Here is a 17,397-nt window from a genome sequence, read left to right as displayed (position 1 = left end):
GTCTGGTCACTCTGGTGGCATTATCTGTGTATGTTATTTCTTCTGACCCACTTTATTTGTACAGTACATGAGGCAATGAAATATATAAACAGGAAAATAAACATGTATACCACCTTATCTGTAGAAATTCCTACTCCTTGTTACCAAGTGCTAATATGAGACAGGCTAATTTTGCAAAACAACACAAAAATGTATTTGTTGGCTAATACAGACAGGTAAATGTAAGAAACGAGAAAGGATTAAAAAAATCTAAGTCTAGAAAGACTGAGCAGTGTTGTGGTTTAATTTGTGATGAGACGTGGAAACTCAAAAACAAATCTGAAAGCTGATCTAAGGTAAAAATTTATGCCTGCTGATACTGTACATGTACCAAGAAACCTGACACTTTGGGCCAACAAGTTACAATTTCTCAACAAACTACATGCTCTTTGTATTCTTTCAGCTTGGCACTGATATTGTTGTTTTAGACAGCATGGCTGATGCTTGCCGGGCAGTATGATTAAAATCAGCGCTAAAATGTCTTTGGGTGTTGGACCTCCGAAGGCCGGTGCTAAAAAAGACCAAGGTCCCACATTCCAGTGTATTAGAATTCAGCAAGCACCAATGTCTCTGAATGCTAAACAGTTATCCAAGGCAAAAAAGGGAAAAATGTTGACCAGGTTTCCTGGGGAGATTGTTACGAACTGGAGGAGACCAAATTTCCTAAACTTATCCGGATTTCATCCCTGACATGAGTGGGAGGAAAGGGAATGAGCTGGAAAGCCGAGCACCGTGGGCCGTCCCTTGTAAGCTAATCAAGCAATCAGACCGAGCCAAGCAGCTACCAAAGCTGTTTATGGCCAAAAGAGTCTGCCTCGCCTCGGCATTCCCCCGCAGACGTTGGAATGTCAAACAGCCCAGGATTGCTGGCTATGCTGGCCAGACTGGCCATCACTGAACACCAGAGGGGGCTGTGCAGATCTAACAGTATCCAAGCAACCTCGTCGTCAAGAGTTCTTTCTTCAGCAGAAACCTTAGAACACATACGTGCAGATGAAAAGTTTGCATGTAAACCCAATCTCAGATCGAAGCACATTAACATAATCACGTCATATTTTCATTTCTGGGTATACGGTACATTACCTCCCAAAGCAATTTGCTGCACCCTGTAAAAACCTGATCCCCAATATGCTACCAGTACATTTACATATAAAGACAAACAGGCTTTTCATTGCAATTTCTGTTCTTTGCTCTTCCATGTTACTTCTGGTCGAGCTCAGGCGGCCTGTTCTTGACACGGGTTTCTTCTTCTCGCACTTGAGTGGCCGGAACATGACTCAAGAGCACTGTTCTTGGAACAGGATGCACACACCACCTCCTTGTCAGGGTTTTACAGGAAAAATGCGGAAAAACTCGCGAGATTTTGATTTTTGAACAGCCACAAAAAGTATACAGATGGCTTCCAAAGCCAGAGACTGTGGAAAGTTTTTGCAAAATTAACATAAATTATTTTCCATAACACAGAAATGAATGTTCCTGTTTAAATAGAAAAGAATTCATTTCACCCATACATTAACTCTCGAATAAATAGTACATGGATGCGGCCATGTTGCATGCTGGTTGCCACTAACTACAGCAATAACTGGTTGTTTGTTCCTAGCGTTCCAGCAGCAGACCCACGAAACAAATCAAGTTGTTCGTGAACATACGAGAACAAGCCGCCCAAACTCAGCCTATGCTTCTGGTCATTTCCTCTTGTGCAAGATCATATCAAAACTAAACATGTTTCTCAAAGACTATCAAGTTATAAAAACTAAACACTTTTTGCATGAAAATGGGAAAATAGAAACTTAATAATTTCACCCCAAATTTGAAGTGGCTTCATTCCGGCACTGGCTTTGTCTATATACATGTAGGCATATCATTGACGCATCGCCACTCAAATGCACTCATACATCTTGTGCAGTTATAAAGTAAATGGAATCTTAGTGTCCATTTAAGACAAAAACAGTCCAATTTATGTATATCTATTCACCCATGAATTAGCAGTTTATAAATACTACTTGGATATGCCGACATCTCACAGGCTTTCAAGTGCTCCTCTATAACAAGTTTAGGGCAATGACGAGAATGGTAAACTAGAAGCCAGTGAAAGAGCAAGTAGTACTACAAAGCCCTATCTGCAGGAAACGTGGTTAAGTGTCTTGTATGATCGAAACCACAGGATTCCCAGAAAACCACAGAATTCCCAGGGTAGGGAGCCAACAAACCGCAGCAACTTCCTCCAGATTCTCGCAGACCAGGAGACGTACATTAAAACCAGTTCATCACAGGCAAGGGTCATCATGAAAGATACTGTTTCAATTTGGAACTGCCTGAAACCATCTGGCAGGGTAGATGGCTTCTTTGGCATGATGAATACGTATATATCCACACACCTACAGATATACAATGTTTTCCGAGGGAAATGGCTCATCCATATGTGCTGGGGTACCATATGGATTTTTCAGTTAAAAGTTCAAGAAATTAATTAGATACTTCAACTATATACCGGGAAATTTCATGTAGGGCATGCAGTACTGGCAAAAATGAACTGCACGTTGTTTTCTTGATACTCCCTTAGCAAGTGGGTTACAGAAGTAAGTGCACAGTATTTTTCGTCTGCGGTGGAGAATATGAAATAAATTACCGAACCCACAAATGCAGGCTATTTGACAAATGCATCTAAAATGTGAGGGTGTGAGGTTCAATAGTTTAGGACCAGAAATTGTTAATTTAAAACTTGGGATTCAGGAACAATGCAAGCACTGAAAAAAACTGATAAAAAATGCAACCAAAGAGTTGATATATAAAAAGGAATTGATTAAGATGGCCAAAGATAATATGTTGCAAACATCCACTTTTCAACTCTCACACACATATACAAAAAAACAGCCGCAGTTCACTGGCAGGACACCTGAAAGAGAAACTGGGAGCACAATTTGGGGCTTCCAGAGCAGCAGTCATATTTCAGAAAAAACAAATGACAGAACACCCCTTTACCAAATGAATCAGTCCCAATGTTGTATCTTACCTGTAGGTTCTCGGAGCACTTCCACGTAAGCGGCAGGGAAGATTCCTTTTCTGTCTCCAATGTACCCCTCCCACCAGTTGGCATCAACCTTCTTGATGAGCACTATGTACTCTCCCTAGTTTGGAGATGAACATAAAAAATAGAGCAGTTTACAATGTGTTCCTTTTCTGAAAAAGAACACAGGACGAGCCTGAAATGTCTACTGTCTGCGCATCCGTGAGTGAAGAACTCGACCTGGATCTAGACAATGGATTTGCATGCATCCACCAAAAACAAAGAAACACACGATGATACTTTTCTTAAAGAGACTGGTTTCTTTTTACTCACATCAAAAGAGCAGAATTTTGGGTGAAGTCATCAAAAAGCCGAGGTGAGATTGGAGAATTAAAATGCTCCATGAATCTTTGAGACCCAAACGACAGTAATTACGATCAGCTTTCAGTGGCTAATACAGCAAAGTTTTCACCAAAATGGCTATGACTGTGTAAATGATGCAATTGGGATTTTTTAAGTAAAAAGTGAAAACAGTGGCAAAACCTGCAAGGTGGAACCTCTGAAAAATTCTGAGAAAAATCCTGAAATCCAGAAAAATCCTGAGGTATCACATGCCTGTTAAGAAAGACATGAGATTTCACAACTCAACCTACTCGGGCTGCTTGAGCACAATCTACTGTGGGTACTTACTGGTACAAAGCAGTTGTGAAAGAGTTATGAGTACTTGTGAAGCACTCGACCACACCCCTAAAACTCACCTTGTTGAAGCTGAGTTCCATCTGTGTCTCACCGTTAAACCTGTACTTGGCCCTAGCCTTGCCCTCCAAACCTGGTCCATGGATCTGAGCCCTCTTGGCATCTTCAAGGGAGGTGACAACCTGGCAAATCAAGTAGCTTGTCGAATAAGTTACATTAGAAACTGACTGCAATTGTTAACTTTAAGATTATGGAACAAACTAGCGGAATGAAAACTGAAGCAGGATTTCAAACTTCAAAAAAAAAGCCCAACATGAGATTAGATAACCTTGATCAAAGAGTACTGACTTACATGAGTTCAAACCATAACCCAAGAATATTGACTGGGAGCAAGTTTCGAACCATCAGCAAAAGGATTGACAAAAATGAGATAAGTGGATTGTACCTTCAACACAACAAATTGTTAATGTCCTGTCAACTGTGATGGGTCTAATTTCATAGAGCTGTTAAGCACAAAATTTGTTAAGCTTGAAAAAACCTTGCTTGACAATTCAGGTTACCAGCCAAAATTCTGTGTGATGTACATTGTTTTGGAATGGCATTCACCTGCCTTTTGGTTAGCATGACTATTACAAAGATTTTGAGCTGGTAACCTTTGTGTTTTAAGCAAGGTTTTTGTGCTTAAGCGGTTCTATGAAATTGGCTCCTGGTTTTAGACGTGGATATTTGAATTTGTGCACAATTACCCTACAGCTACAGTACAAGAGTGATGATTCCTCACAAAGATACTTTAGTGTCACTTGGTATTTGTCTCAGACTGCAAAACGAAACCTCCAAGTTTCTTCATTTGTGTTCAACAATTTGGGTCTTCGGTTTGCTACGTTTTCTTTCCAAAGCTGGCCGGTTCCCTTACCTCCACATAGCTGGACGGAAAGATCCCTGCATGGCCGTGGTGTTCCCCCTCGAACCAGTTCTTGTCAATCTTCCGCAGGAGATAGATGATGTCTCCCTTCCCGAAACTCAATTCCCTTCAGGAACAAATAGCGAAGTGTGCATGTCAATGCCATGAACATGCATCTAACCAAGACATTTCGGACAGTTCTCAACACTTCAACTGAACCAACAGCAGGAGACAACAGCAGGGAACACAAGAGTTGATCACAAATGTGTAGCTAATTAATCATCTTAAGCACTACTCACTTGTGCGTCTGTGCTTTGAAGGGGTAAAGCGCGATGGCACATGCTCGAACCTGAAAAGAAAGAGAGAAAAAAGCATTCTGGGTAATGTCCCCTGACTCATCAACATCAATCATTCTCGGCCGCACCCATCCTTTCCACCCCGGTCTGATCCCCCTCTCCTCACCTCTTGCTTGCGGCCATCCTCCTTGGCGCTGATGACCGGATCTCGGAACCTCTCGTTGGTGATGATGGGGGACTTGAGGGGCGTGTAGTCCGAGTGCCGTCGCTGTCTCTGCTCCTCCGCTAAGAGTTGCTCCCTCTTCTTCCTCTCCTCCTCGATTAGCTTCTGAAAAAAACCCACAAATGTCAGTTGTCTAACCCTACAGGGTCCGCAAAAAAAAATGCACTGCAAGTGATCACGGGCTAAATCAGTAAGTGATGGAGGATATCCATCAACTTGATATCTTACATTCATAGAGGCCCTCAGATGGACTGGCACTTGCAAAACCACAATGTCCCCCGAACTTCAACATCCACAAAAAGCAAAGATTCAAGGAATGCTGGGGTTTAAAGTCATCCCAAGCAACTCAGTTACAAGTACATTTACTTACTCCTGCTACAGGAACCCTTGTCTCAATGTCAGTCTCACAAGCTATCAAACACACCGACATTATGCAAAGACATTCCTTTGTCACTGCTCACTCACTCACTGACTGTGAAACTATTTGTAACAGTGCTCCGCAAAACTACTGTGAAGTACCCGAACAGTACACGACTTCAGTGCTGGAAGTAACACAAATGTCAGGTGCCAACGGATCATAGAATAGTTCTCACCTCTGCTTTTGTCTTGTCTAATGTTGGGGGTGGGTCCCTATAGTTGTAGATCTTGTCACTTCCCGACGAGTGCCGACTTGGCTTGGACCCTAGCCAACAAAGAAAAACACAAGGAATTGTCACCAGAAGCACTTAATGCAATCTTACCAGGGCATGTGCCTATCTAATGAGGCTGCACTGAAGACTTGAAAGTATTAGGACAATCTAAGTTATTTTCTTAAGGGTTATGATTAACCCAGGAAATAAAAAACTTAAAATTCTGTCGATTGTTACCTGGTTACTGCAACTACTTTGTAGGACAGCATGAACGTTGAAAGTTGAGTGTTTTATTGCACAAAGCATTTTAACACCATGGTCTCAGCGTCATGTGTATTAAGTAAAATGCATTTTATTAAAAAAAATACTACCAACTTGTAACAAATAATCAAACCAAACTACCCTGTGCACCATTCGTCAGGTATGACTACCCACTACTATTATAAACAAGGTTTTTAAAGCAAAGCCACTGTTCGTAACATATTATTGGCTTAGCATCATTATATTGGGTCACTGGCACAGATGAATGAAAAAAAGGAAGTCCAGTCGGGTTGGCTTGCGTAATGTATTGATAAAGAAAAGGTTCAGTATTGCACTAGGGGACTTTTAACCTGTTTCCTTTTGGGAAAGATAAATTTCTAAAGGTTATTTAATGTAATGCCCAAATTTGTAGGCTTGAGGTTTGTTTTATTCAAGGCAAAATATTTGACTTGAGCCTCTTTTATATTAGCTTGGTACCCATATCAAATAGAATGGTAACATTTTACTTCCATGTTCTGAGTATTGGTATTTTGATGTAAGAACCTCGCTTACTGACAGTGGTGGGTAGTTGCATTGGGTGACTTACGCAAAAGAGATAAAAAGGACAGGGGACAGATAATTACAACTGCTGGCTTGTGCCTTCATAGCACCAAGGTTAAAACTGGTTGGTATATGTTTCCATATAAATGGTATCAAAGGTAAAACTTATAAATGGAACCATTTTGGTTTAAGTTGAATTTATATTTGACCAAAGCAGAATTTGGAACCACACTTTAGAATCTACACTGTCATTACAGGCACGTCTCTGACGTTGGTCAAACTGCAAGCAGAACAGCAAGTAGTGTTCCAGAGGGTAGTCAACTGCTCGGCCCCGGCCAAACATTCTTCACAAAGTCAGACATGTTGGGTCATGGCTACGACTGGTTTCAGATCTATGCCACTACACGTAGCCCTGAAACTTTTCTGTTAGGCTACCAGCACTGGCAAAATTTGACGACTGGTTCCCCGTCCAGTTTATACTTGTAGTTCCATGTGTTTGTTGCTCAGTTAAAACAGTAAAACAGCAACTGATGACTGGTTCCCTGCATGCTTTACACACGAAGAATTGTAAAACTCCACAAGTATTGTCCTTTCACCAGATGTTCAGACATGTTCTGGAACAGCAACTGACGTAAACTTGTGCCTGGTTACCAGTTGTGTTAAAAGTGCAGAACATACAAGTACATGTACTCTTGGTTGGTTGAACATCTCAGACACATTTCAGCAGATGTGCTATAACACTGGGGTCAGTTGATCTTGTGCAAACATTCCTCGGCAATGTTGAATGTTCCGGAAGGCTACCTCAGGAAGAGAGCTAAACCTGAAACTCAAGATGGCCACTGATGATGTCACAAGCCACTGCTGGAGGCCAACATATATATATCACCGTGCTGCACAGACAAGTCTGGAGGGCAAAGGCATAGCCCAGCAGAAATGCTCTTGAAGAGAGATATTTCAGATGAAGTTACTGAGGCCGAGCTGCAAAGTTATATCTCTGGCTGGCTATACCACAATGCAGCCAAAATGACCTCTGGCAAACTTTAACCTTCACACTGTTATCCAACCAAACATTAATTTAACAGGGTCAGCAGCACACATAACGGCAGCTTCTCTCATCTTGTACACATTCCGATAGCTGTCAAACCAGTATCATGTTCCTTGATCCTTCCGTCTGTGCCCTCAACAGTGCACCACCCTAAAAGCATTCGTTCACTAACTTCCTCATACTTTGCAGTCACTCTGACATGCATTACAAAACTCACACAATTCTTTGCAAATGTGAGACGCACAATTTTTGGCAGCATTGCATTATAGCCCACTTATCAAAACATGGCATCTGTCTACTGAATTCTAATGCATCAAAAAAGGCTGCCGGTAATTTAATTCTGACAGATCAAAGTTTACACCAGGCAATTAGCAAGTAGGGAACAATTTTTTTTGGCCTTGCTTCAAATATTAACCAATGTACCTTGCTTGAGTGACTGACAAGCCTACGGTATGAAAGGCGTTAGCAAGGCTACACTTGATTCTTTTGACCTAGGAGTTGGGATACTTCACCCTGTCTGAAGATGAGAAACAGCTACAGTGCTATGCACTATACATATATGGTGAGCGAACGGGATTGTCTTACTGACACACATACTAATGGGTAGGGTTCATTTGCTCCTTGGGGTTACTGAGTGCATGGGCATACACGTATAGATATCGATAAAATATTGTTTGATTTTGGCAAAGGTACCGGCACTTGAATTACGCAGACTAATGTCGCCATCGTAGGTTTCACTAGAATTTAGCATTGCTGTCTGTGCAACTCCCTACAGTTGTTGTGCAAAAGTTAGACATTCGAAATTGGTTATTTACCATAAATGTCACTCATATTGTTTGAATTGATATGACTGATGCACTCCACCGAGTTGTAGTCAAGTCTGGTCCAAAGCATAGCAACATTTAGGCACAACTGAAATCACAAGTCTGACCACAAGTAACAGGGGATGAACAGTAACAAAAGAATGCCTTTTGGACAGTTCATTTCAGTGAACAGCTTGTGACCTGGGTCTGAATGACAGGAACTTGTAAAGGCTTGCAAGAACTTATACAAGGACTTGTGATCAACTTGACTGCTACACTGTGAACCACAAACTTGCCTTGCTGAACCAACCTTGTCAGAAGGTAACCCCTATGCTTGGGTCATCTCACTCTGACATTTTCCAGAATCAAGCGCTGGTGATCAGCATGCCAGCTGGTGGTAACATTAGCCGTGCTGATCTGTGTCAGCAGCATTTTGCCTGAACTTTAGCTGCCTCCCTGTCTGCTGCATGCAGTGCAGGGATTGACGGCATAAACTTCATGGGACTACACAAAACAACTGTGTTCCTCCATCCACACTCCATCTTAGTCCAACAGCTCAATCCTCATTTTTGACAAACACACTCTTTCTAAAATCTAAGTGCCCTCTTGGTCCTGTTTGTGTGTCAGAATAGTTACACAGCAATAAGACCCCAATATAAACATTGAATACATAACACTTCTCCATAGCCACACTCATTCAATATTAGGCATGTCACGGCAAACCATCAAAAGCAATCTTAGGGTGGCCCAAAAGTAGGTTTTCGGGCTAAGTGGTCTTTAAAATAACTTGGCCTCACAAGTAGACAGGTCCATGTTTACAGGCAGGGTTTTAACAGGGACTTGTGGGTAATTGAAAGGACTGGTTCTGTTGCATGAAGTGATAGGGAAAGTAATTGGAACGAAATGTCAAAGATGGCATTTTGAAAACCTTACATGTATGAGTACACATACTGGGTTTAAATAAGATTGGACGATCTTAGCCGAACTGAGTGCATAAAATGTTTCCAAATAAGTGTACGTGCAATTGAAGTCATTTTTTTGGGGTGACAATTGACTCAGATCAAAATAAACAAGTCATCAAGGACTGAATAAACTAGAGCAATCAATGAGTCATTGCATGTAGCTACACTTATGAGAAATTACTTGGTAATTATAAAACTGAAATGCTGCAGAAAAATGAAGCAGTTCTTCTGAAACTGTGAAACTTTGCATTCCTTTCTTAAAAGAACCGTATGTGGTAAGAATTATTACCAAAGGTAGCATGCATTAGAAAAATCCAGAATTCAGAAGGTATAAAGGCCTAGTATTAATGAAAACTGAATGGCCTTACTCCTACTCTGTAAAACATTTGTACATGTAATAATGTCAATATTTTTGGCATTCCTAGAAATCACTATAAGGCACTTTGAGAGTCAATACTTTCATACAAAGCCAGATCGCGATCAGTGATCTGTTGTTGGTTCACTGACTTTAAAACCTACATGTACCTAATGGATGGAGTGAACCAGCGATGGGATCACTGATTGAGATCTAGAGCTGTGTGAACAAATGGGCCCACGGATCAAACTTTATGCTACTAAACAGCTGTTGTACATGGCACGGCTTCTATCAGTTAAAAGAATACCATGAAGCATTACTAGATAGGGAAATCAAGATGTATTTACTTTGGCCTTTTTCATTTGAATCTCCATCAGCCTGGCTGTGTACCATCATTTGTCCCTGAGCGAGTATCACTGAGTCTGCCTCGGTTTGAGGTCCATTCCCCTGGGGGACGGTGTGACTTGGGGGTTCTGTCACTGGTTGCATCATGGGTAACGGCACTGGATTCACTGAGGGTGCTGTCCTGTATTTGTCAACAGACACTGTTTCCCTTTGCGGATTTGTCATTTGCTGCGCCATTGCTACTTTGGCATGCTGTCTCTGGGGTTCTGTCATCTGGTGCCCCTGGGTTACTGACACATGATGCTTGTTAGGTACATGTACCTTGCCTTGCTGAGGTATTAATGAGTGTTGATGCTGGGGTGAGGAAAGCTGATTCCCTACGGGTTCTACCACATTGTTCCTCTGGGGTTGTGGCACCTGTTGTCCATGGGGATTTGTCCCCTGTTTTCCCTTGGGTTGTCCTACCACAGGATGTCCCTTACAGACTGGTTGTTCATGTGCTACTCTCACTAGATGGTCCAGTGGCACTGTGGCACCTTCTTGTTTCACCTGAGATTGAGATGGGTTGTTTGTTCTTGTCACTGTTACTTTGTGGGTATCTGTCACCGGCTGTATGAGGGTTGCTTTCACAGGTTGGACCTTCCATGGTATTTTGTATGAATCGGCTTTATTAGGCCCCTGCACATCATTTCCGGTGTTAACAGACTTCGCTGCACATCCACTTGTCCGGGATGATCGCTGAGGCTTCACAGGTGGCCCTGATGTGGTGGTCGCAGGTGAAGCGGGTACCGGCATGTTCACTTTCTTCTGATCAGCAAACTTCCCGATGTCCAGACTCTTGAGGAGTGCATCCAGGGCTCGCAAATCTGGGTCTGTACAGTGGCGGCGGTCTGTCCTCCCACGGGGTGCCTTGGGAGGTCGGAGGTCATCTGTGCTGCCGTACCTGGGGGTGTACTGGGCCATCTCAAAGCTGGGATTGTTGCAGAAGAGGCCCCGCTTGGGTTTGTTACTGAAAGGAGAATCCCGCATGAATATCATCTCGGCAGCTTCCTCATCCTGTCCTCTCTTTCACTCAAGGTGCACTCAGCCTGCCAGGCTAGAAATCCGAGCCTGGGCATATGAGGACGACTGACCTGATGAGCAGTTGGCAGCTGGTGACAGGGCTGCATCCCACGAACCGGCTGGAAATTATGCCGCCATGGCTGGATCAACATCCCTGGGCTAAAGGATTAGAAGAGTCTGAGAGCAGATGCTGTAGAATTGCCTGTCTTCTCTTTCTTCAATTGTAAAGAAAACATGTGCTGGGAGTTGAACACTGATATCCTATTGCTTGGTTTGTAACCTTAAAGGAACGCTGCATCACTGAACTTCACCAATGAGCACGTCCCATATTGAAGACCGGCACTTACACCAAAACGTGAATGGCTTCAGAACAAATCTCTCAATGTCAGAAGTAACGATATCTATCTCCTCTGGTCAAAGCATTACAGGCCAGTGTTTTTGTAGGATACTGAGGTTACTCCTTCATGAGATATCAAGGGAGCTTGTAATTGGTTTATCTACGTTGAAGGCACTTGATCCTATATTTGTACCAACAGCTGCACGAGTTGAGAGACAAGTTAAAGAGAACCATGCTCATGTCCAGAATGCTAGTTCTCAGAGATGTTATGTGATATGCTTGAATCGAATAAAACACAGTTGCTTGAACTGAAACATTTCTTTCATGGGCTAGTTGAACCCTGACAAAAACTGTTTATAGTTGCAGGTCAGCTGTCAGAATAATCGGCGAGACTTTGAAGTGGCTGGTGTCACCAGAAGATCTCAACTTGTAGTTGTGCTGGTTGGGTGCAAATTGAACAGCCAAGGTGTTGATTTAGACAAAGCGATAGGAGGCAACTGCACAGTTCACTGACCGCTGATATAAGCCTCAATAAGCTGTTACTTCTCAAACTCGCTACACATGAATTTAACAAGGATATCCTTCATCAACTTAATTTACAGTTGTCTATGAGCACATCTGATGTAAACCTCTTTCTTAACAGGCATCACAAATCAGCACCCAGTTTCTACAGATTCATCTGATCTCTCCGGCTCCAAATGCACTCCTCATAAAGACATTACCTTTCATCTCCACATGAGATGCTTTGAATAATCTTGAGAATTTCCAACCTGCGTGCCTGTAAGTGATTTCCCAGTTTCTGGCCACTGAGACAAAAAAAAAGAGAACTAAAGCCACTTCTTCCTGAATGCATTGGATGGCACGGTGGGGCGCTGCCCACACAGACATATGCTGGCAATTCACATGCAAAACCAATGTGCAGTCGAGCGAGAAGTCTAGATTCCAAACCCAGGTTCAGATGATCTGTTCTGTTTGGTATGTTGCCTTGCCCTGCAGTAAATTCAAGCTGTAAATTCTTATGGCAGAATCAACATTTCAAGATGCCAGTGACAGGGAAGATACAGTTGCAGAAATTTACACCAACATGAGCTGGGTGTACATGTATCTTTCAGAACCACTGCTGTGTAGTTTATGAGTTAGTCTCAGCAGAGCAGAGAGCATCCTTGGATAAATTTCAATGATATGCACTTTGATGCAAGCGCAGCTCTTACATCTTAATTAAGTCCAACTGTGTCTTCCCCTTGGGGCAGGTGAACTTGTTCATAACTCAAGCACAGGCTCCATGATGAACATTGTAGTGCAGGGAAAAAGCCGTACTGCAGACAGCAATTAGACCATGGCGCAAGGACACCAAACTTGGAGCCAGAGTCTGAAGAATTAGGAATTAGAGATTTTAATCAGCACCACTTTGATTTGACTTGCAAGTCTCCAAGCAAAGATACTGTTCATGATCAGGGGGGAAATATTCCAACCACAGCAGAAAATTGGAGTGATCGCAGGGATGCAAAGTTGCAATCTGGAGAGTACTGGTTCCAATCCAGACTTCCTTACGTTCAGCATTAATTCATCTCGCAATGCTTAACAGCCACACAAGTCCAGCTTCCAGGATCATATGATGCCACCCAAACCACACATGCTGACAGTTTTAACTGAGGATTACTGGCTCTAAGCCAGGTCAGTCTGGCTCACTTATTATGATGATAATTGTTCTCCCTCCAGAGCTTCAAACTCCAAAGTACATCACAGTCAGTGACTTGAAGGCTGTGTTCTTTCCCCACAAATGTGGCAAGACTGCTCCTTCAGTACATTTAATCTCTTGCTCATACACACATTGCCTTGACTGATAAGTTCAATCCAATGCTTGAAACTAGTACGTCATTTGAAACAGAACAAGCGACAGAATAAAAGCAGCAGGCTCTCCAACCCTTATCGTGACCAGGAATTCCAGGTCAGGCCAGGACTCGAGTGCCACTGCCTGGTAATTGAAAAGTCTGGTGATCTCACCGACACGTAGGAGGAAAGAAATTTTGGCATCTCAGTAGGGAAGAAATTTGCTGATAAATTCCTATTTTTTTTCCTTTCCCAGAGTTAATTTTTTCCCGGGTGTCGGAGCTTGTTGAGTTGGAAATAACTGTGATGGGTAGGAGTGGTTGAGCCGTGATAACGGAATTCAAGCCCTTTGACAGGTTTATTGGTGTCATTGACCGGGGTTGCCGATAGTTCACGCAGTCTTATCAAGAATGTCACGATTCGGAATACATTTTAAAATATAAAGTGCTCTACCATAGACTGAGAAGAATCCAACTTTGCTTTGAAGGCTTTCGATCATCAATCAGATTTTTGCAAATACAAAAACTGACCAAACTTAAACATTACATTCTAAGATTGTCCACTCATTCTTCTGTCAATTTCTTTAGTCCTCTTTAAGTGGTCATTGAAAAGGACCCACAATGTAAGGAATTTTCTAGTAGAAGAGAAAACTACTGACCTCCAAGGTATCACTTGTTACTCTTGATGAATTTTAAATAAACAGTAAATAACAAAAATAACATAAAAAGAAAATTCGATAAACTACCTTAAATAGGTACCAACCAAAAGGTTGATGCTCACAAGAAATAACACGAAATGTATATCAAAATCTGACCATTCATAAAAATAACACAGACTACGCTATGCTACATGTGCATCAATGCATCTATCCTTTTTCCAAACTAAAAAAAAATTCTTTAAATATCTTGGCCTTTTTAGATCTTATCAACAAGCAAGCCAGCTGAGTTTGGAATGCAGTGATATTTTTCAGGGGAAACTGTTTCTTGCACATATTATATCAAGGGCTGTAAAGGTTATCGTACTTAAAATGCAATGCGATCTTATCAAATAAGGCTGAAATATATTTTTTGTGTTCAGAACAAATCAGTTTACATGTTGACATCATTTTGGTTATACCGGTGTTGCTTTCAGTTATTTCAAAACAAATACTCCTTCACTTTATTGATTTTTTATGTGGTTCACTACCTATTAGTTCTCTCCATCACTGCTTTTTGTACACTTCCGTTCCTCCCTTGAGCAAAACTTCTTAAGATTTGTCACATGGAAGTACTGACTACAGCTTTCCAAGTTCATGCCAGCAAGTTCTCAGCCAGCTCATTAGGCATTATATTCCAAAAAACAACTACTACACTAAACACTACATTAAAATTGAGCAGTACTCAAAAAGCTAATGGTTGTGACTTTAATTTCATTTTGACTGACTTCTCGGACATTAAGCAGGGAAAGAAACATTTCCCTCTATTAATATACTCTGCAGCAACCTTTAAAGGGAAATGTTAAGTGAATATATATTTGATTCACACTTACCTGCAAGGATATAGAAAACACTCAAAACATAGCATGTACATGTAACGGTACATCAACAGGTGTGAGATAAGAGCTTTGGAGGGCCCCATGGGGGTATTTTAGAGGGTCACTTTAGATCCCCTAAAATACCATTTTTGGTTTTCTTTATATCAGCTTTTATACAACAAAACACCCTTATGGTATTTGGAGGATTTTCCAGATTTGAAAAGAGGTTGATAAATTCACAAATACAGAGAATCCTGATGAAAAAATCCTGCAATCAGGAAAAATTCTCACTCCTGCATCAGTGATTCAATATCATCAACATGTGGGTAAGTTAAACTATTCACAGCAATTGAAACAAGATGAAAGCAAGAAAGCTGCAGAAGCCGCTGAGTGTAATTAAGCAAAATGGGCTTACATGTACATCTTGGACCTGCTCAACGGACAAAGAAATTGCTTGACAAGAACTTATGTGCTGAACAAAAATGGCTGAAAGCAATAACCACTGCATAACTGGTCGCTGCCCATTTTCACTAAGCAAATATTTCTGGTGCTTAGCCAGTTTGTGGGCTTCTTAAAGTGGCACATGTAGTGGCTCTGACCGCACTTACACCCTTAAGATGCCCCATACTCGGAGCGTGAGATCCGCAAAAAATCTTCAGTACAACTGTAATTTTGATTAAGCAAATGCATGTAATTAATACCATAAATGATGAAATTGAGAGCAACTATAGCTTTAATTTTAGCCAATATTTTCCTCTATAGGGCCTTTCTCTGTATGCACCATATGCAACAAAATGCAACACATCTACAATAAGAACCATGCCGAATGCAACAACATGCTCGTTGCTCCTTGCCAATACTGAACAGCAGCTCTTTACATGCTGCATCCTGCCGCTGTACTTATGCTGCCTGTGAATACTTTACAACACATAGCTTGCTAACCGCTGCTGTATGCTGCGGCACTATAAGCAGAGTTTCAGAGAAGCAGCACTTGTCAACTTATAGCAGCACTGAATGTGGCCGGTATTAATGAGTGGTAATAGCAGGTGCCCATCTAACATAAAAATTCAAAAAATTCCTAATCCACCTTTGAACAACTTGAGGATCCCTGATTGGACCTCTCACAACGTAAACAATTATGTCATGTGATGCTGATCGCTGACACTACATACATGAGGATTAATTTCTTGAACTATGAGTGCACAATGAGGTCATGACATAATATGCTATATTAGGAAATCAGATGAGGTTAGAGGTCAAAAGGCACTAGAAATACATGTAAGGGAGAAAATTAAGAAGGTAGAAAGCTCAGGGATTCCACTTATTTGGATCACAGGACAGACAATCAGAGGTCACAGGTTAAGGGTCATAAGATCAAAGGACAGAGATAAGTAAGCCAGGGGGTTACTTTTGCAAGTTGAAAGTGTGAGTGAAATTCGGTGGGATGGTCTTGGAATATGGCATTTTAAAAGTGGATGGTGTAAAACCGATGCTTCATTGAGAAAAAAATGCTCATGGGAAAGAAAATTGAAAAATTTGCTTTCAAAGTTTGGATCAAGCATCTTATTAGATGAATTGCCTCTAAGCTGCTGAGTAACACTGCACGTGGGATTTCACAATTTAAAATAGCAAAATAATGCAGCAATTTGTGCAAACTTATGTAAATAATATGCAAATGTATGCACCTGTCGAGGGAGTCCTTTGAGGGGGTGGACTTTTGATGCCCAGACGTTCGGCAGCGGACAGGCCGCTACTTTCGAGGGATCGTGACTTGGTCTTTGCCCGAGGCAAAGTTGAAGACTGTGGCCTGCTAGATGAACGAATGGGCTCCTCTGTTGTATGCAGAATGGGAAGAGGAGGATGTAAGGAGCTCTGTGATTGGCTACATGCAGCTACAGTGACAACTGTAAAAGTTCTTATGTGTCAGACTGTAATGGGTAAAGTGTTAATGATTTGGCAATAAGATCTATGTGGATTAACAGTAACAGTCTACTCAATGTAGTAATAGGAAACCAATTCAATTTTTATATCGGTTTTGATTCACAAACCATGAAATGTGTGTAGAGGCGTAGAGGCAGGGATTTAACAGTGACATCCAACTTTTGTTTCTATGACTGAATTTACAGAATAGGGGAATTTGTAATCACCAAATCAAACCAAACAATCATTGGCTGGTGGCAGTCACATGATCAGACCCACATATCCAATCAGATCAAAGGAATGTTTTGCAATCTGCATATATAAATACAAGGCTTGTTGCGCAGCAAAGGAAAGCACCCAAGATAGTAATAATAACTTCTTAAAATTCAAATTTAAGAAAATTCTTATAGAAAAATAAGTTGATGAAAATGGAGAGAAGGAAATGTGCAAAAATAATAGAAAACCAATGAAGAAACTAACACCAAAAGGAAGGGGTGACTATTTTTAAACAAATAATGTTGCTACTATGGTACATAAATGCATCTAAAAAAAATTCTGAAAAAAGCCAAACTAGTTTTCAAAATGCAAGAATCATTTTATAAAGTACAAACTAAAGTGAACATGTCTGAATATT

General features: G+C 41.3%; 1 protein-coding gene across 15 annotated transcripts in view; it reads right to left on the bottom strand.

Annotated features, from left to right (window-relative positions):
• LOC110973912 (uncharacterized) overlaps positions 1 to 17,397 on the bottom strand; it is a 78,819-nt gene that overhangs the window by 10,854 nt on the left and 50,568 nt on the right. For 14 of the 15 annotated variants that reach the window (XM_087130046.1, XM_087130050.1, XM_087130053.1 and 11 more), the window contains 7 exons: positions 16,529 to 16,675; positions 5,756 to 5,844; positions 5,106 to 5,267; positions 4,943 to 4,992; positions 4,656 to 4,770; positions 3,805 to 3,924; positions 3,053 to 3,167 (listed from right to left, as the gene is read on the bottom strand). In XM_087130046.1, the coding sequence (XP_086986172.1) occupies positions 3,053 to 3,167; positions 3,805 to 3,924; positions 4,656 to 4,770; positions 4,943 to 4,992; positions 5,106 to 5,267; positions 5,756 to 5,844; positions 16,529 to 16,675 (798 nt within the window). The remainder of the gene's footprint in view (positions 1 to 3,052; positions 3,168 to 3,804; positions 3,925 to 4,655; positions 4,771 to 4,942; positions 4,993 to 5,105; positions 5,268 to 5,755; positions 5,845 to 16,528; positions 16,676 to 17,397) is intronic. The other variant, XM_087130047.1, reaches the window with a different exon arrangement.

Source organism: Acanthaster planci, linkage group LG19, assembly GCF_054643075.1.
Source record: "Acanthaster planci isolate LZ-2023a linkage group LG19, COTS_SCS, whole genome shotgun sequence".
Lineage (NCBI taxonomy): Eukaryota > Metazoa > Echinodermata > Asteroidea > Valvatida > Acanthasteridae > Acanthaster > Acanthaster planci.
Note: the sequence above shows the minus strand (reverse complement) of the source record. Positions and strands in the feature narration are given on the sequence as shown.